Below are 21,023 nucleotides of genomic sequence, written 5' to 3'. Positions count from 1 at the left end.
AGGGCTGGTGACGGTTTTGTTGAGTCGTTATAAATCGGTGTTAAAGGAAAGCTGCCGTGCTCAGTTCAGCTCCTGGAAAGTAAGGGGAAGAGAACTTTGCTAAATTTCAGAGAACAAATCTGCACTCTGAAAAATAAACTGCTGCAGCCTTTCAAAACTTATCAAGCAAGACAAAAATGTAACTATTAAAGTTGATTTATGTCCTTTTAATTAAAAGAAGCAATTTGATCCATTTCAGAACCTTCATGTGTTAAGAGTATGACTCCTAAGTTCTCATGTTTCTCAAGGAGGTCTGAGAAAAGGATGCAACAGTATTTTATTGCAGACTTGTAAACCTGCTGAGTCAGATGAGTAATGTTTTTTTAATATACCTAGAAAATATTAATAAAACATTTACATCATGTTTGGGGTTCGTTCTTCCTTGGCTAAGTCTTCCTAGGTGCTAAGCCTTTGCTTTGCTTTTGGCAGAAGGAGGAGGAAAAGGACAGAGGAAGGGAAAGGATTGCACCCTTGAACTTACCAATTAAGCCCATACCGCTTCAGAGATCAGTTTCCTTTTACATGCTCAATTTACTGTGCACTAGACCAAAAGCGTGAGCTGTCAGGCTCCTGTGGTATTAAACCTGGATCTAATCCTGCTCCTACTGACATCAGTGGCAAACCTTGTGTTGCTTTCAGTGGGAGCAGGACTTAACACACCATGCTTGTTGATTCAGCCAGCCTTACCTGGCCAAGCTCAGAGCAGCCTCTGATGCGAGTGATGACAGCAAGGTTTAATACTTAATCCTGCTTCTGCTCACTGTGAATTTAAAAATTGTGATAATTAAAATTATCTGAAACCAACAATATAAAGTGATTTCACATGATTTAATAACTCAGGAGTAACTCCGCAAACTGACCCTTGCTGGAGAAACCCTGACTTACAGCTTCTTTTAAATTGGGGCATTGCTCTTTGTTTTGCAGAGCACCCAGATTGCAAAGGTTAAAATAATCCATGAGTGCTCAGTAATAAGATAATTACACAGAGAAAGATTTAATTTATATTTTCTTTCTAAAAATTTATAAATATTTTAGAAATGTTTATATTTTCACAAAAACAGTAGTAGCATATACTTTACCACTTCATTTTCAAAGTGTCACACAGTAGTTTGAAAGACGGCACAAATGAATGTTCACAATTTGAAGAGAGCTTCATTTTACTGATGATAAATAGTAATTGAATGAAGTGGCTCATATTGACAGCATCATGCTGGCATATATATTTTCAGAGACAAATGTATGTTATAGAGGAAGTGTCCCCACATGTCAATGTCTTATAAAATGTGTTACATTTAGTGAAATAATGGGTCAAGAAAAGAAATCATTGTCATAAATGATGGTAGGCACTTTTTTCTGAAATACTGGTAGTTTTACATTCTTGACATGAATAATTGGATGTGTCATATGTGAAGCTACCTAGAAATAAAATAGACATCATAAAATGTAAAGACATGATAGAATGCATTTATAACAGCATAAAACAAACTGGCATTTTAATGTCTTAAGCCAGCCCATTTGCTATACTTGCCCATTGATCATGGCTAGAAAAGTTTTGTGCCTAATTTAAACATATTTTGGAGATAAAGCCATATAACGGGAAAGCGATAGGATTTGTTTTTGTTAAAAGTATTCTTCTTTTAACTGTTCCAATTATATCACTGTAACAGGATTGGAGGCTCGTTGTTGTGTGACCTTACAAAACTTCCTCAGAAATGTTATTGTCCACCTTCATAGCAGGTGACTCTCTGGTGTAATTTACATTGACATTTTACCTGCTAGTGATTGCAGGTCACATAGAAGAATGTTATTCAATAGACATGAGAAAGGGTTTAGGTTAGTGTTCGTTCCGTGGGATGATTTGAGAGAGTAGTTGGTGGGAAAGAGAGTACAGTTTGAGAGTGTTTGTGCATTTAATGTATTCCTTTGGAAGGCATGTAAAAAGATGGTTGGTAGAGGCACTGACTCTAAAGTACATGCTTAAAATCTTTTTAATTTTGATTGGCTGTATAGGTGCTTTTAATTACCATGCTTGAAATGATATTTAATATGGCATGGCAATAAAACAAGTAACTATGACTACATAACTAATGATTGAAATGGTATCATCCCCTACCCCCCCAATTTTTCCAACTGGAGCTGAACATAGAAACCACATGTTTTTAAAAAAAAATAAATCAAGAAAGTAGGCAGAGCTTGTCCTGTTTTCATAGGATTGCTAGTAAGCATGTGTTGGGTGTTTTTTTAAAAACACTTTTAAATAGCAAACGAATTGGCAACATGTAATCTCACCTGTCGCTCTGGTTTGCTGTGTGTCTTTGGAAATGAGTGCTAAGCTGGTGTGGAGCGCTGCAGGTTGTCCAATGTTTTGTGCCCTGTATAGCCTTTAGCAATAAATAAGTACCAGGCAATTGTAGATTGTTCCCATCAGGGCATGCCGGCTTGTTGTCCTTACTGAGTTTTAACTCCATCTGTGCAGATAGGAAAGTATACAGGGTAAGAGAAATCTACTCACTATCTGTATTTTCTTTTAAATTATTGTACAGTTGTTGAAATACCTAGCTAGTGAATTATTTGTCTGCTATTGTACATTAGTGTAGAGACAGCAGCCTGTTAATAATCAGCCAAGTCTTATGTGAGTGGAAATGTTTCATATCTTCTCTTTTCAATACAGTTTTACTGAAAGCCCTTTTGAATTTGAATGAACAATTCTGGAATGCGATTTTCAAAAGAGAAGTCTCTAAAAAGTTGAGCAAGTAAGATTTTCCCATCGCTGTTGAGCTAGTGATATCAATAATGGTATGATTAATTTAAATGCCAACATTCATGGCATAAGTGTGCTTCTTATAACTATAGCAGTCTGTCCATGTTTGTTTGAACCTGTTAAGAAAAATCGAAACCTGGTGAGGTAGAATAAAGGCTGATTTATTGATGGGCGTCATTACCTTACCTGGATTTAAAGGAAGGGAAATTGACTTTGTAGAGAAAAACATAACACTGAGGATAATTAGTCATGAGTCAAGAAAATGTGTTAACTGATGTTTTACATTGAAAAAGTAGTAATAACATGGGTAAAGGACGGGGGTTGGAATCGGTATCTGAGATGAGGTTCAGAATGCAATCTGCAAAGTACTGAACTACTGAGCAGTATTTCTACCATGTCATCATTTATTCAGGACCTCTGTCTCTGGATGTGAACAACAAGAGTACTGCAAATGCCTAACCTACTATTCATAGATGATTCCCTCTCTCTTCTGAACTAAAAGGTTCAGAGATAGTGAAGTTTATATCCATGAGGCTATGTGTTCATAATGAAAAAAAAAAAATTAGATAATGAATGTTGCTACAGATTTATTCTAGTGTAGATAAACTTAGAATCATAGAATCATTAAGGTTGGAAGAGACCTCCAAGATCATCGAGTCCAACCGTCAACCCAACACCACCATGCCTACTAAACCATGTCCCTAAGCGCCTCATCTACCCGTCTTTTAAATACTTCCAGGGATGGGGACTCAACCACTTCCCTGGGCAGCCTCTTCCAATGTTTAACCACTCTTTCAGTAAAGAAATTTTTCCTCACTTGAACCATTGAATAGAAATATGAGCTCCCATGAAAAACAGGATGATGCTCTACCCTTAATATCAACTTCGTTTTGTGGAAAAAGAACATCTAAATAAAATGTTCCCCTTTCTGACCAAAAGATATCTTGTATACAAGACAGTCTTGCTGAAATTATATCTCAGCTGGAAGGAAAGATGAGTTTATTTTATGTAGCAGTTGGAGGTTCTTAGAAATATCAGTCAGTCAGTTACCAGAGTGGTAAATTAAATCTTGAGAGCCAGAGCTCACTCATCAGTACGCAATGATATGGAAGTGGCAAGGAGAGAGACAGACAACTGCATCAGGTCTGGGTGTTTATGTTCTTGATGGAAAAGTACAAATCATTTCCTTCCCTTCTGCTGCTGTCATGGTCCATCACTTTAGTCCATTTTCACCTTGCTAAGGGATTCTGAATGGGCCTTCTTGCTTTGGCACCTAATTAATCTCTCACAAGCCTGTTCTTGCAGCCTGTCTGCCTGGGGTGGTCTATATCTTACGTCAGTGATTCACAAACAAAATACTATTTTTTTCTTTACTTTCCTTCCTTTTCCTGTATTCTTTCACCCCAAGCCCCCTTAGGTAGGTTGAAGATGATGTTCTCCCCCTGCCTTTGAAAAGGACATACGTACGTCCTGTTATTACAGGAAAATATCCCCTTTTCTTCTAGTGGAACACTGTCACACTGTGGTATGTAAAGTTGTCTATGTTTTCAAAACTAATAAGGGCACACAAAAATACACAGCGGGATTTTGCTTGCCAGAAACTGTTCAGCAACTCAAAGTCCTTACAGTGTAACAGGCAAGCAGGAAATCATTGGTCAATTTTAAAAAATGGCATATCTATACACAAATAAAAGTATATGATCTGAGATGAAAAAGGCATATTCTGTGGTGTAAAACATTACTGTGAGACTGTGAAACAAAAAATTATTTTATTGAAGTTATTTTACTGTCGTATATCAAGTGATCATGAATATCAGATATCTTGTGCACCAAGCTCTAACAGCCACAACACTTTATGACTAGTTTAAAATGAGTCCTTGTGATAAAATAACACATGTAGTCTATATAACAGATAATACTGAATAGTATAATGTATTATCTATAATAGAAAAACATAGATTCTGTAAAATGATACCAGTGGAGTCTAATATTTCTTTGAAATATATTTCCTGGATAATATTCTACTCAGAAACAACTTATCTCCCTTCTACTATCCCTTCTGTGGGGACAGGCTTGGTGTTCAGCTCAGTACAGCGTATGCATTTCAGTCTGGGAAATGGAAAGGCATTAAAATAGGTCTGAGAAGTCACTTTGTTAGATCAGTGATCAGGGGTAGTGTCCATCAAAACCCTTTAGCTCTACTGGCCTGTAGCTGATCTGCAGATACTGATCTTCTGTGCTGTTGATACAAAACCTGCAGGAGCTCCGAGAGTCTTCTGGTGACATACAGGCAGGAAGAAAAGAAAAGAAAAAAAAAAAATCACATCTTTAATTCCCCCTGCTGACAGTTTCCTTAATAAATATTGTAAGACATTTCTCAGTTAAGAGCCACCCAGTAATCTAATTTGCAAGCCCCAATGATATATTCAGCAGCCAGCTCAGGGGAGGTGTGTTTCTACTGTCAGAATCACATGAGCAGGGAGTAACATTCTGAGCTCTCACTGAAAGCTGTAATAATTTATGATGAGTTGTTGGCTTTTATTTTTTCATGCTATTTTTGACTCAGCTGAACAAAGAGGATAGAACTGCTACTGACTTTAAATTGATTAGGTTTTTCCATAACATGCACACCTACCTGTATGTTTTCACAGGATATAACAATACAAACACTGCAAATTCATGAAGCTTCATGTACATCTAAAGAAATCATAGACTGAAACCCGTATCAGCATGGGTGACTCTTGTATACAGCCATAATGAGTGGTGAATGCCAGTTCATTTCAATTGTCTCCCCTCTTGACATGCTTGTTTAGGAGTTAAGCTTTTGCCACTCTGTTCAGTTTGAATAATCCCAGATTTGTTTGTTACCTTCTGTGTTGTCCTGGTGAGGCATCCTTGGGCTCTTCCTTCTCTTCTCCTGGACTCGAGTTTAAGGAACGTTCTTCTCTGGTGTGCATGCAGAAAACAAAACAGAAGCCAAAAAGCTTTTCTAAGATCATAGTCATATAGCCAACGTCAGGCTGTTTTGTGAGAGAACTGATTCTCTACAGCAGTGTCATAGTGGTGGTGTTCTATTCCTTACAATTGGAAAAGCTTCCCCTCTTGTGTTCCATCTGTATCAAGTTCATACGCTGAACTGAGAAGGATCAATAGTGTTGTCTCAGAAATTAACTTACTAAGAGATAAGAAAGCAAAACAAAAACATCTAGGGTATTACTTCATGGCTTATCAGCTGGGAGAAGGCGGGATAGTTGGAAGTCTTCAGCCTTGAAACTACTTCCAGAACCATGTCACAGAGTAATTCCATCTGAGCTGTGGTCAGTTCATGGTAAAGACTTCGGTGCTTGGGGTTCACCTCTGTTCTCTCACATCTGCTTTAAGAACTTACAGCTTATAAAGGCTACTGGTGGGGCTTCTCTTCTTCAGCGAAAAGGCCTCTTGGGTGTCCACAGTGACAAGACTTTACCCTCTGAAGAACTCCCAGACATTGCTTAGCTTCTATAAGTCTTTCTGCAGACCTTGAGAAGAAAGTCAGGCTGCCAGCACTCTCTGGCTTTCTTCAAGGTGCATGTTGGCATGGTGCTATAGATTTCTTAGACACATTGTAAGCAAGAAGGAATAAGATATCTTTAAAAAGGAAATGGTGCTGTCCCTATACTACCTTTTCATCCATGTTCCTTTTAAATTCTACATCAACAAGGTTTTTGAGGATGCACCCAGAAAACATAAAGTGGTGCTTTCATTGTTGCTCCTTACAATTCAATCTTTTAAAACCCACTTCTCTATTTCTTTTTACCTTCCCACTATAGCCTTCATTACTGGGAAGCAAACACTGACTGGTTTGGGTTTTTTATTTTCTCTGTGGTGCTTGGGTGATGAATACCTGTCAATGTCCATTTTTTCTAAAGACTAGCTAGGAAAGATACATGAAATGTGTTGCTAATTTACCTAAACTTGTCTCTTGTTCTTATTATCCTGAATGGCAAGTGCTGTATTTCTGTTATTTTCTTTTGCAGTGAGAGATGCAGGTATACAATGTGTGGCCATAAAGACTCAGTCAATAGCATTGAGTTTCTTCCGTTCTCCAACACTGTTCTCACTAGCTCTGCTGACAAGACTTTATCTCTCTGGGATGCCAGAACAGTAAGTAGTCTTTTTCTTGGTCTTTCTTGAATTCAAGCAAAGTGATGGCATGTATGGTGTAAGAAAAATGAAAGCCAGTGTAAAATCAAAATGGAAAGTAAGGGTGATGTGGCAATAGAATATTCACTAACACAGCTATTATCTTCTGACAAAACTATCACCATATAACTTTTCCTTACATCTGAAGTAACTGAGTCCTCACAGTGCAACAAATGGACATGCGCCAAGATCACTGAATAAACAGGTAGACTTAATTAGGTGGTGGTGGTTTTAGCAGACTGCACAGCTGGATGCTGTGCTGTATCAGTTCAATAGACAGAGCAGCTGAAGGTCAGTTTTGTCAGGCTTCTTTTGTAAGTGCTGGCATGTGCTTTAAGTTACGTACAAAGGAAATGGGGGAAAATGCCATAGGAGAAACAAAAGCTGCATATAAGTAATATATTTATTCTTCCTCTAGAAGGGATCCCCCGACCCCTAGAACTCACTGCTGATTTCTCAAGAAATATGTATTATTTTCTCCATATCACTGTAGGTAGCGTCAGAAACTCTGCATCTCTTCCTTTATTCTTCTCTACTTTCATTCTTTGGGATAGGTATAAATGGATTTAGTACATTGGGGAGTGTATTTGTCCCTGCTGCTTTGCAGACTAAATATGTAAATTCTGTTCAAATAGAAGATGAGAACAAGGCAAGAGGAATTTTTTTTCTCTTTCATCAGAAAATTCAATAATTATTGTTGTTGTTGTGGTATTTCTCATAGAGCAACTCCTGAAATTCTCAAGTTGCTATTTCGGTTGGTATTACGGTCACTTTGCATTTCACAAACAGTGTAAAGATACAAGATTCCAGCCTGGAATAGAGAAGATTGTATTCATGGAAGGGATTTAAGAGGAAGGAGGCAAAGAGCTATTGCTGTGTATTAATAGGTATTGTCATCAGAGCTATACAAACATAGGATAAGAAAAACTGACATGAAAATGACAGTGGAATGTTTGAGATGCTCATTAGGCAATTTCTATTTATGGATCATAGAAACAGACTGAATAGAAGGTCATTTAATAATAATCCTGGGCATAAAGCACAACAAGTTAAAATGAAGCCAGTCAAGACTCATTATTAAATGCGTTGGTTTGTAAGAATATTTGATATCCAAATATGAATAATTAAAAAAGAGAAAAAAATATTGAAATACAATCAAAAGTGAAAAACTCGGTGGAAAAATAGATTTCTACTTTGTTTTGTTTTCAATAAATCCTGCAAGGAACTTTATCTTGCAAATGTCTCAGTAATCTCCTGTTCATAGCAAATTAACAGAATTATAAAAGAGTTTTTCTTTGGTAAACTTATGGAAAAAGCCTGCGCAATTTTCATTCACCAGCACTGTTTGTCAACTTTGGGTAATTTTGCTAAGATAGGAAAGACCTTTCATGAAAAGAAAACATTGTATATGGCATCTTGTTGTGTATTTATTCTGTTGAATCATTTCCCTGTTCAGTGGAAAATTTTGTAGATTTCAGATACATGCCCACATTAAAGCATCACTTTAAGTGGTGAAATCACTGTGAAGATGCTATCTCCCTCTAAATACTGAATGATATTAAATGTTCCCTCCAGAAAGATGAATGATTTTCTCCCATTAATTTGGAACAGAGTATTTTCTCACCTCTGTGAGATCAATTAGCATTAAGGAGTACATTTAAGATAGTTTTAATGAAACATGAAAATCATACTCCAGTTTGTTTTCTCCTAAATTAGATTCATATTATTAATCACATCTTGCTCTTCAATCATTAACTTTAGTCAGCTCTTTATTATTAAACATAATGGATGTAGAGAACTGTAAGTCAAAGAGGTGCAAGTTGAATGGACAATGAGCTCTGGATTTGGGGCAGAATGGAACATAAATCTTTGTAATTACTAAGCTGAAGCTATAAAGCAGCCTTCAGACTTTCGAAACACATGACATTACTTTTTTTTTTTTTTCTGGATAACATAGGGTCAGATCTAATGGTTCAGAAAAATCTACAGCGCATTGACTGTAATTTTAAAACTAAGATATGTATTGCCTATAGGGAAATGAGAACACAGAAGGATGAATAGTATTAAGATGATTATGGCTCTTTCCAAACATTCCGGGAGAAAATACGGAGTTGGTGTTGGATTTGGAAAGATACATCCTCATACCATGCCAGACTCCCAGTAGATACGATGTATGAGACTGAGGCTGCAATTCATTAGTAGGAATTTCTTGCCAGTAAAGCTGATGGCTTTCATGCCAAGATAAGCTGCAGAATTTATTTCTCTTTATGCCAGTTTCATAGAAAGACAAGCATATTCTGGCTTTTCACCAGAATATTTTCTCACTGACACATCAGAGTGAGCATCTCTACTCATGAATTGCAAAGTGTGTCCAATGATAAATGTGAGAGGTGCAAAAGAACATGAGACCCCAAGAGTACAAGTTCACCTGCCTGGGTTAATTCTTCTCATGATAAGCGGTCTGCCACTCATCTGCATCTCCCACATTCTGATGAGTAATTTCTTAGGGCTAGTCAGATTTGTCTGGATAACATTTAAGCCAAGCTGAATCTTTGCTCTTTCTCAGACAGATAAAATGCCAAATATTTATACACTTAAATAATTAAATAGAAGAAAAAAAGGTACTCGCATTTTTCATTCTACATGCTTGAAACATATTGATTTAGTAACTATCTCATCTGCTTTTTGATTTTTGAAATGTCAGGTTCTATAACTGGCTGTTTCATTTTTTAAAAAGTTGTGCAGTGACTGTCATTTAGAAGTCAGCATTCAGTAGTAATGCCCTAAGGAATGTGTCCGACAAGGATTTGGGAAGACTTGTGTGTGTACTTAACTGGACAGTCCCATTCACATCAGTGATTCTATTCTTGTGAATGAAGTTCAACACATGCACAGCTCTGTAAAAAGTTAGATTCATACAATGATTTATTTTTCTATTTGATTTTGTGAAATACTAAGTATTTGAGATTTTTTGATAATTGTTGTCCATTTTGGTCTCTACTGGTCACTGATATCCAAGTGCTTGTAGTTTAATTTGTTAATTATCCAGGATATATTTCTGACTTTATGCAGTGTAGCCCAGGCATTTAAGACAAGCCCTATTTTTCTGCATTCCTTTTGCAGAAGACTGCTGGCATATAACACAAATGAAAGGATCCCATTCCCAGCCCACTATCAAACTAATATCCCTGACATCCAGACAGGAAGGCATCAAGCATGTCAGCTTTTTACTATTTGGGTCAAAGATGACTTAAATAGGGGTAAGACAGCACAGCAGAACAGTGACCAGATGCAAGTTCTAGCTCTGTGCATCAAATTTTATCCTTGACAATAATTTGTGGGCTGAACAGCACAATCAAAAGTTAGAAGCTCCAAGGTAGTGTGGTCTTTGATTAATAATGCAGGCACCAGACTCGGAGGAAAAAGGAAAAAACAGAATGAGATTGTCCAAAATCCTGCCTTAACAGCAGCAAATAGCTCCCAGTAATGATAACTCATTCTCATTGAGCCAGAACCTGGCTGTGGCCATCATACTCAAAGACTGGTGTAAAGTTTCCCCCTGCCCCAAAGTGAGGGATGGGAGTGGGAATCCAGGCAGAGCCTCCTTTCAGGTTCGTGCAGGGGTACTCTTCATGGGCATGAAGAAATCGGTTCTCTCTTAGCCCCTGGAAATGGTTCATGAGTGTGGTACAGCCACACTTTCTATAGTAGGGCAGGCTGGACTCTTAGGGCCACATTACACTCAGAGAAAGACAGTAGGAAGAAGTAGTCAGTGAAAAGAGCAAGGGCAGCTGGGTGTTCTTTTAGGGCAGGGGTTTTTTCTTTAAATGTGGCATTGGATAAAAAAGGGTCTTAATGTACAGCCTTTTTTAAAGCATTATTTCCTAATAAATTGAGGCTTCTGTACTCATGATGTCTGCTTATCATTTTCTGCTAATGGCTTTTGAATGTTAGCCAGGGTTTGATAGAGTTCAAGTTTCCATGCAATTAGGTCTCTGGGCAACAGCAGGGAAACCCAAATGAATGCCCCATCTGGTAGGAGAAGTGGCAGTGGGTGCTCAGCCCTGCTGTCAGGCACCATCTTTCCTGTGGTCTACAGCAACCCCACCACACTTTTTCTACAGAGTGGTTACAGGTAGTGGTGGTAAGATACTGCCTGGGACTTTTCTTTCTTGGCTTTTCATGATCTACCCCACAGACTTTTAGATCCTGAAATGATCTGTCTGTGAGTTCAAAGAAACAGCAGAGTAAATGCCCAAGAATTTGGGGCAGTGTAATTTGCATTTTTGCGGTCTTGCAAAAGGCATCTGATTTAAGGCATACAGATCATTTAAGGACAGTGGCTATTTAAAAGGGCTTTTCACACTGTGTCCTACCAGAGAATAAATACTTACGTACACCAGTTTTTGAGCTCTCTGCAAAGGTTGCCAGCTGTGGTGTGGCATTTTAATTATGAGGGCTTAGCTGCTTATATGTTTCATATGGATGTAGAATAATTTCAACGATGCTGATCTAAGCTTCAGTCTTGCAATTTTTTCCTTCACAATACAGCCCATCTTCCCCCACCGTGTGACGTCTGTGGCATGGGACAACCCTGCTGTGGTTCCTGTTCCGACTAGATTGTGCCTGAAAGCTAGTTAACTCTTACTTGATTAATGGCATTGTTTCAAACTAGTAATTTCCTTAGATAACCTTTTTTCTTTCTTCTAATGAAATTATCTTTTAGACCACTTATTTTTCAGTGTTGGTTTTGTCAGAATTCAGTAATTTTCAAATTAGTAATTCCCTAAAATAACCTGTTCTATTTTTGTTTCTTCCAGTGAAATATAAATCACCATTTAGACTACTTGTTTTTCAACATGGATTTTGTCAGAACTTTTTTGTCAGTAGCTTTAAAGTATGTGGGAACATCCAGCTTTTTGTTGGGGTGCTGCCTATCTGTGGTGGGGGCTTTTATGCCTGTGTTCATTTGGAGTGGGCATTCACGAGGCAAATTCAGGAAAAATGTCAGAGTATTTAAGGATCAGGCATATGAGACAGGCACAGAGCAGCCAAAGGGAGTTACTTTGAAAGCTGATCTGGTCGTCTTTACATTTTTTGGTGTAGTCCAGTTGATTTATGCTCCAGTAAACACCTTAGACACAAAATTATCAGTCAGAATATCCTCAGGGTATTGGATTTGTCAGTTTTATTTGAACCCTTTTGAACTCCTGAGGAGCGAATTCAAGAGCTGAGTGGATAGACAGGATGGGTCATTTAAAAAATCTTTGACAAGCAGTTTATGGTTCAAGTCAATCATTTTCAAAAGTAGGTCAAAGATTGAAGTGGTCAGTATTGGAGACGAAGAGCTCTTCCATGCAAACTCCAATCTCTTAGTGTAATTGAATTATTTTGCTGTAAATAAGGGACATGCAAGGATAAGTTCAGTTCCTGGCATGAAGTGTAACAAATTTTCAGTTCCTGATTCTGTTCTACGTATTTGTAAATAATGGGTTCATATTTTAAAACCCCCTGTCTTAATATGAAAAGGAATTTGAGTCACAGTAAAATATGAAATCAGGAACAAATAGCTATGAATACAGATGAGGTTTTCTCCAAGAAGTAATATCACAAAAGACAAAAGTAAAACTTGAAGAGGTTTATATTAAATCTGTTTGGGATGCTTTCCTAGAGACTTGGTGCCATTTTTTTCAAAACCAAAAATACGGCTGAGGAAAAATGCCTTCATTTCCTTCTAACCTTGAAAAATAATTGGAAAAAAACTTGATAAGGTCACTGTCATTTTAAAAAATGCTACATTCTGACTTTCCTCCAAAACAACTTCTGTGGAAAAAGGTGGATTAAAATAAAATATTTCAAATAATGAGCATATAACTCTGCAATTTGGATCAGTTGATCCAGATGCAAGCAAGAAAGTGTCCTGTGTTCTTGTTTTGCTGTGGTTTCTTTTCTTCCTGAGAGGCAGGAAAATCATTGCCCTTCAAACTATATTTGGCTGCTGTCCCCAGAATAACCCTCAGACTGGAACTATGACTCTTTCATTTGGCCTGCCATTACTGACTTGTCCCTCCTTTTTCTTGCCTTCCTGACTTTGCTCCCAAATCAAACCATTAAATCCAAAGTTTAACAAACTGTATAATCAGTTGATCTCGTGGGCTTTTTTCCCTGTTAAACTAGGTTTAAATTAGACTCTAAACATTTTAGATCAGACAAGTTACCTTGTTCTGCAAAGCTCCAGGTGAATTAGTGGCCTTTAAGAGGTTATAATTACTCTTTTATTAAGCTGTTCCTGTTCATTGACATGCCTGGGCCTGTCCACTGGATGTCAGAGTCCTTTTGCCAGTGGGAAGGCAGCCCCTTTTAACATGTTATCTTCCTCTGCCTTGTCTCCACAACGTTGAAAACCTACATTCTTACTTCATTTCAAGGAGAAGTCTTTGAGGAGACAAGACAGTTCTGTATGTTAAAGCTTAATATCCATCTTGACTCCTAATTCATGTGAAAGGTATAAATGGCTTTATCTTGGCGGTGATGTAGTTAGTTAGATTAAAGTAACACCTTTTCATCATGATGTTCACAGTCATTTAAGCTGCTACCAGAGAAGAGAGCAACAGGGTCCTCTGCAGCCTGATGATTTCATTCCTGTACTGTCGTGGTTTCCCCAGGGGCTCTGCCTGAGTTTCCTCCTGTAGCTAGAAGTTTGCACCCTTCAGGCAAGGCTTCTTGCAGTGTAGCCCAGTCTGGTTTTAACTCACTGTGTGTCTTAGAGGGAGTCTTGGCTCCTTTATCATATCATTGCCTTTCCCGCGGCCAGAGCAGTCCTCTCATCCTTCCCTAGCAACCTATAGGTGTACCTGCCTTTGAATTCCTGTTTGCTGCCAGCCTCACAAACCACCCAGCACACCTGATTGCCCACTTCCCTCCCTCCTAGCAGGTCACTGCAGCCACCCCTCTGCAAGGTTTTGTGCCTTTCACCAGAGCTTCTGTTCTGGTTTAAGGCTCTCTTTCATCCATGTGCTGTGTTTCCCTCGCATTCCCCAGGATGGTTCCCCCTAGTCTAACGACAGATGATGGGGAGGTGCTTTTGGCCGTGTGTGTCTCAGCGCACTAGTTTCTATTTACTCATGCCTTACCAGCTAGGGGGTTGCTTCTGGCAAGGCATTTTGGAGTGATGTAGTCATGTGAAACACATACCTATAACTACAAATGAGGGACATCCATATTCCAGGCAGCAGGCCATGCAATTCACAGCTCCACTGGCAGCTCCCTGTGATGTATCACTGACGCTGATGTGTTGCAAACTTGCAAGGGCAGGCAGAGAGGCAACAGTGGAATGGAGAAGGCTATTAATTCAGTACTGATTGAATCGGACTCCATCAGTTGTAAAATTAGAGTGGATCAATTTTCAGTTGCCACTGGTTATCTTAGAATATTAGTAGTAATTAGAGAGCTATAAATAGATAATTTTAAAAAATTTGAAGTTCTAGCCGGGGGAAAAATCTGGGTTTAGATTTCAGTAAACCCTTAGATAGCATGGTTCCTGGCGTGCCATACAGGGAGTGGGTTCTGTCGGAGCGTGCAGTGTAATGGCATTTGGCTGTGTCACTGATTATTTAGAAATGAATTCAGAGAAGCAGGCTGTATTCCTGCCTGGGCAGCAAATAGATTGACCTGAATCTGAACTTCTTACCAGCTGCCTGTGTATATCTATAAAGTGTGTACAAGATATATTGCAGTAAGTATGAACTTAATTTTTATGTCGCCAGTGTCACTTTGAAACAAAATGGGAGTAAAGTTCCTTCAAAGGCTTTGGGAAAGGCCTGACTGCAGAATAACATTTGCATTGACTTCTTGGTCCTAAAACTCTAATTAAATTATTGATTATGAAGCTGGCTGCTTTCTTAATAGTTCCTAATGTAACAATTAAAGCAAAGTAAGTAATTAAAAATGAAAAGATCCGTCCAAAGTACAATCTTCAAAAGGTCATTTTCAACTTAATCACTTTTTTGAAAGAGGCAAGAATAAAACAAATGAGTCATTAGTAAAAAAGCAATTTAGCGTGTGTATGTGTGTAATAATGTTCCTACCAGATTACCACTGGCCACACAATACCTAAATTAATTAAAAATAATAGCTAAATTTACTTAGTTGATATTATATTAACACCTCTCTTCCCAGACCAGGCCTCCATTATGTGAAGAGCGATAGAAGGTACATAGCCATAGCATGCTTCTCCTCTGGACAGCTGATAAGCAAAGCAGAAGCCAGAGGCTTCAGCCAGAGAGCACAAAATTTCAGTGAAACCATTATGTTATTATTTAACATCATAAACAATGCTTTGTACTACACAGGCCATTTATTAGCAACTTTTTTATAGGCATGAGAAGTAAAGGGAAATTTTTAGAGGTCAGCCAAGTTGGCCCATGGATACTTATAGGTGTGAAAGGTAGCAGGGAGGAAAGCACAAAGGTGTTTGCTGGAAAATTTTCGAAAGACCACTTAAGACGTCGCCTTTGACAGAGCAGAAATGAGAGGTGACACTGGAGGATTTAAGAACTGATAGAAAGTTTGGAATCTACAAGCAAAAAATAGTCACTCATAAGCAAGGTACATAGCCAGGCACTGTTCACCTTCCTCTGAATGGAGAACTACTGAGTTTCATACTGATTGTATTCTGTACTGTGGGCTTTTCAGAAGGTGCTCATAATGTTATGTGAAGTAAAATCAGTCACAGCTTTTGCATCATCTCTGAAATTTAGCTATCATGTCCTGACAAGCCAGAGAAGGAAACACATTTGAGATGAAAGCTCTATTACAAATACTTTACCCTCTGCCACATGTCTTTCCGTATAAAATGTCTAGCTTACATATCACTGCAAAAGTAGCTAATTGGTGCAATAGTTCATAGGTATGAAGACAGCCTGTTCTGGAGCCTGTTATAAATGTAGTTCAGTATCACCATACTGCTTGCACATGCAAGCTAATCGGAAACTAGGCCAAACTTTGAAGCATGGATGTGGAAATTTGCTAAGCAAACACCTGCCCATATTCAGCACCTCCTGTGCCTGTAGAACATGTGTATTCCTGTGCACACAGAAACTCATTAAATCATGGGAGACAGAATTCAGATAAGCATGTACATCAAAGAAATACATCTCAGGGGTATCTGGGAGTAGTCTAATATTGTGCGCTTTATAGACATTTGGGGAACTGAGCTCTCATGAATTACTGTGCACAGCAACTGCAAACACTTTCTCTAGATCGTAATTGTTGTGCTTGCTACAGTTAGCTTCTGCTTTTGCTCAGAACCAAATCCTATTCTTGATGAGGCAGTGGGGGGAAAAAATTACTATGCTGTAATAGAACTATGCTGTTCAGGCTGTATGAGAAATAGATAAATCTGTTAGCCTTTTAAGTTAAAGGCATTGCATCTTAAATGCACTTTTTCCTTTCCACAATGAATTGTGGAATCTTCTTTCCTCACATATTAATTGAGGAAAGCAGTTCATAGCTGTGAACCTTTTATGAAAGGTCCTCTTAGTGGATCAGCATGTCTGCCTCTCCACCTGCATGCCTACAATGCTCTACCATGTTAGGCTGAAGAAAAGGAGTGGGTGGTTTGTTATCTTTCCTTTTATCTGGATTCCCCATGAGCTGTTTTTATGTGCTACTAAGTACAGAGCTGCTGTTCTGTCAGATTGAAGTAAGGCATCCAGACACACTTGTCTACACAGAATATGCTATGATGGGTTTGTACTTTTCAAATTCAATTACACTAGACTCTCTACTCCAAGCATGAGCTGTTATATATCAAGCCATGTATTCCACTGTCCCTTCCCAGACATAGCTGTAAGAACTTAAGTTTCAGAAGTCTGATGACATGGTGACTGTGGCTACACGTTCTCAAAAAGATCTACTAAAAAAAAGAATAAACCCCAAACCTTACAAATCAATTTCCTTTCTATGAACAATAACATTGTGAAGTAAGTAATATATTTTCAATAAATAACTTTCCAGTTTGGTAAATACTGAATCAAAACACTGGTGGTGAATCAATCTGTTGCTTTGATTACTCTCTTCTAACTGCTACTGCATGTGTATAGATTTGTTCCCATTCTGGTTCCCCACAGCCTCGGTGGGTGGCTTCTTTAGACTTCCCGTTCACGCATCCTTGTCATAATAGCAAAAGAGATACTGTCTGGGAAACGGCTTGAATTGAAAAACAGGCAGGCCTTTGGGATGACTTCAGCTGTGTGTTCAAAAAACTAGAATTTCAGAACTTGCAAGATATTTGCTTAAAAAATATTTTCTTGCTGCTTCAAGAAAGCTTAAGTAGTCAATTTTAAGTGTCATCTGCAAAATAGTTGAGGGTCCTAGTTTTGAAGAAAAACTCAAATTGGTTTTGAGCAGGATGCCCCATGTAATGTCGATGGGTGGTGAAAGTTTGCAGTGGTAATTCATACTTCAAACATTTCCCATACGATAGAATTTTTGTAGTACATGTTTAATGTACAGAGAACTGCCAGACAGACAGAGGTTTAAAACAATTCTATGCTCCGATACCCCCAAGGCAACAGCACGGAGAGGTGTTGTTCACATTTTATGGTCCAAGGCCAAAATGCAAATTTTTTATTATAATTGAATTCAGCTTCCATATTTATAAGCGTGATAAACAGTTGAGGATGTTTTATGTTAAGAGGCAGCGTGGTTGGTCTAATATGAAACTGATATGAAATTTGGGAGATGCTTCTTTTTCTCACACAGCCAGGAATTTGCTTATGAGCAGCAGGCATATCACTTCACCTCTTTTCCATCTTCCCTTTCACCCTTCTTGTTGATGTAGACTGTAGCTTAGGGCTTGAAAAAATAACACTTTAAAAAGTAAGAATCTTGCCATCTCACAGTGTGCTATGCTAATAACCTAAAGATGATTCAGCTGAAGTCCTAAAATACGAACATACTCAATTCTCTCTTTCTGGAATCTTTTTCTCTACTCATGTCTTTGGGTTCATTCTGCAGAAAGGATTAAATTGATGCAAATGAGAGATAGACCTGATTGCTAAAGTGGTGGAGATGGAATGAAAAATGTATGACAGTTGTCCTAAGAAGGAGCTTCAGGTGTTGTACAGTATTGATCTGGACATGGGAAGACATTAGCATGGGCTATTGGAGAGGAGAAGCAATGAGGCAGCACCTAATTTGTGTTGTACAGTTCTATTTAAAGTTGCTCCAGTAGACTACCCTGATAGGATTTCATATTGCCTATAGAAATAGGAATGCGTGTTCTTTTGTTGTCTTGCAGATGAGGTAATGTGACAGCGTTGTAACTGTGAAATTGTCAAAACTAGTAGTGACTCGCTTCATGGAGAAATGTCTGTGCTGGTACCCTGAGAATCCCAAGTGTCCCCTCTCTGCAGCAATGAATACAAGGCAGTGCTAATTACATGCTGTAATTTATGTGAAGCAACTAAAAGAGATCTGTCTCTGTCACCGTGCTGGTCTGGACTTTCCTAACAGGACGGTATTCCAATCAGTGGTGTGAATTGCTGTGTCATTCTAGTTAACAGCCAGGTTTTCTTGCATTGTAACATTTGCCCAGGCTCTTCATCTGGAGGCAAGCTCCTCCTCAGAGTGCTGTGGGGTCGCTTACAGAATTTCCTGTATGTGTTTTCTCCTCCTGTGTTTAATGGTATCTCCTTCGTTTTCTTAGAACAATTAGGCATACCTCAAGGATGCACATTTATCAAAGCAGTCAGCACGCAATTCCTCATCCCTACCATAAATCCCAGTCAGACACACTTATCTCATGCCAAATCCAATCATGAGTGCACTAATCCCTTCACAAATGCTATGTTTGGATGCTTTGTGTCCTGCTTTCCTGGCAGGCTGAGGTCCATCAGCTTCCTTTCAGGAGTGCAATCTCAGAGCCCCTCTTGATTGTGAGGTGATTTCAGAGCTAGGGCAGAAAAACAAGCTTCAGCAGCAGCATCGTTGTCGCTCAAGTTCAGATTTCTGGCAATACTTTGCTGCAGCACTACTAAAATTAATTGTTTCGGGACCTAATGTGTCCTGGCACCAACACAGGAGGAACGAAACACTGCCAAAAAGGTACCACCAGTTGATGCCCTGAGAACTGACTGTTCCTGCATCACTCAGCACGGTTTTCAGGACAGAAAGGATTTGCCGGTAAACACTGGTTTTATCGTTTATTTAGCTTTTCATTTTCTCTAAAAATAAATATGTAATTATTGCATTCCTGTTTTTCCTCTTTTGTGGCTCAAGCCCAGCTTCTCTGTCTCCAAGTGGGTTTCAGGCCAGTGTTTTGCAAATGATAGTATTTTACATGCCAGTCCCTTACTCAGCTGATTGTTTCTTTCCCCTCTCTCTCTCCTCAAAAAAGTTTTATAGAGAAGCAATAATCTTTCAAAAAGAAGACATTTATCACACACAGATTGGAAACACTGGGACAAAACTGATAGGCGAGATGCAAAATTTAGCAATGTGACAAAGCCTTTGTACGTAATCTGCCTCTGTTGGTGACTAGAATAAATATCAACGGTCCAATTTTCCACTGTGAACAAGCTCGGCTCAGCATGGGAAAGGAGGTCCTCGGTGATGTATGCTGATATGACTGTGCCACAGTCCTCCTTTCATTTAAATCTCTCCTATTTTATATCAGGTTTGTGCAAAAGCAACAAAGAGTTTCTTTAGCAAGAAGCCACAGAAGAACAGGAGTGGTCAGGACTAGAGTAAGGCCAGGTGGGACCCTCTGCACGTTGCACTCCAAGATCTACCCCAATCCTGCTACCAAACCTGCCCCTGTTTCCAGCCCCATCCAGTAATGGCATGCAACTGGTTTTACGAGTTGAGATGCAACCCTAGAAAGTTGAGTCTGGGATTCGATGCTTTTTGGAAATGCAGGTGGCATGTCTACCTGTCTCAGAGCCTGTGCCTCAGGAAGTATGCAACCTTTTGACAAATGCCCTTGTGTTAACTCTACTTGCCATCTATTTTGAAGTTTATCTTTATAATTGTGACAATTAGAGACTTTTGTAATTTTTCTTTTGTTTTCCTTCTGTCTTTAGTGAAAACTTGCATACAGTCACACAGTTTATATTTTAACCATGATCCTAACCATGTTGGTCCTGGCCATCATGCTCTCTCCTTTGGTTAAGTAAGAAATGGACAGACCTGCCCTCACTGGCTCTGCAGCATTTGGGAGACCTCATGAACATGCCTTGTCAGCCATCTTCTCCCACCAACACCCAGATTGTCTCTGTGGCCTTCCTGCAATGCCACCATCACACAGAAGGGCTATGGCGTAACTTCAAGTGAGACCTTTTCACATAAGAAACTTGGGGCCTAAGTATTTCATTTTCCACAGTTAAAGTGCTAATAGGCTTCAGTCGTATTTGTAATGAGTATAATTTGAATTTAAAAAAATGTCAAGTTCATAGGAAATAGGATAGGAAATGCAAGATGCAAAAAAAGAAAAAAAAAAACAACACAGTTTTATCCTGGGAAAAACTGTGTAATATATTTGAATAATTTTGGTTTAGGGGTGGTTTTTTTTGTGAATTTGGTTCCTTCTAAAATCTTTCCGTTCCAAATCTGGAAAATGGATGTTATAGAATCATAGAATCATAGAATAGTTTGGGTTGGAAGGGACCTCTAAAGGTCATCTAGTCCAACCCCCCTGCCATGGGCAGGGACATCTTCAACTAGATCAGGTTGCTCAGAGCCCCCTCCAACCTGACCTGGAATGTTTCCAGGGATGGGGCATCCACCACCTCTCTGGGCAACCTGGGCCAGTGCTTCACCACCCTCAGCGTAAAAAATGTCTTCCTTCTATCTAGTCTAAATCTACCCCCCTTTAGTTTAAAGCCATTCCCCTTCGTCCTGTCACAACAGGCCCTGCTCAAAAGTCTGACGCCATCTTTTTTATAAGCCCCCTTTAAGTACTGATAGGCTGCAAGGAGGTCTCCCCAAAGCCTTCTCTTCTCTAGGCTGAACAGCCCCAACTCTCTCAGCCTTTCTTCAT

The 21,023-nt window shown here is 38.9% G+C and overlaps 1 protein-coding gene across 1 annotated transcript in view; it reads left to right on the top strand.

Moving 5' to 3' along the window:
- Positions 1 to 21,023, top strand: part of SPAG16 (sperm associated antigen 16) — a 418,055-nt gene that overhangs the window by 245,094 nt on the left and 151,938 nt on the right. Inside the window, 1 exon segment of the mRNA XM_009329669.1 lies at positions 6,817 to 6,943. Coding sequence (XP_009327944.1) covers positions 6,817 to 6,943 — 127 coding nt within the window.

Source organism: Pygoscelis adeliae, unplaced genomic scaffold, assembly GCF_000699105.1.
Source record: "Pygoscelis adeliae isolate BGI_AS28 unplaced genomic scaffold, ASM69910v1 Scaffold7, whole genome shotgun sequence".
Taxonomy (NCBI): domain Eukaryota; kingdom Metazoa; phylum Chordata; class Aves; order Sphenisciformes; family Spheniscidae; genus Pygoscelis; species Pygoscelis adeliae.
The sequence above is the reverse complement of the archived record's forward strand: the minus strand, read 5'-3'. Positions and strand labels throughout refer to the sequence as shown.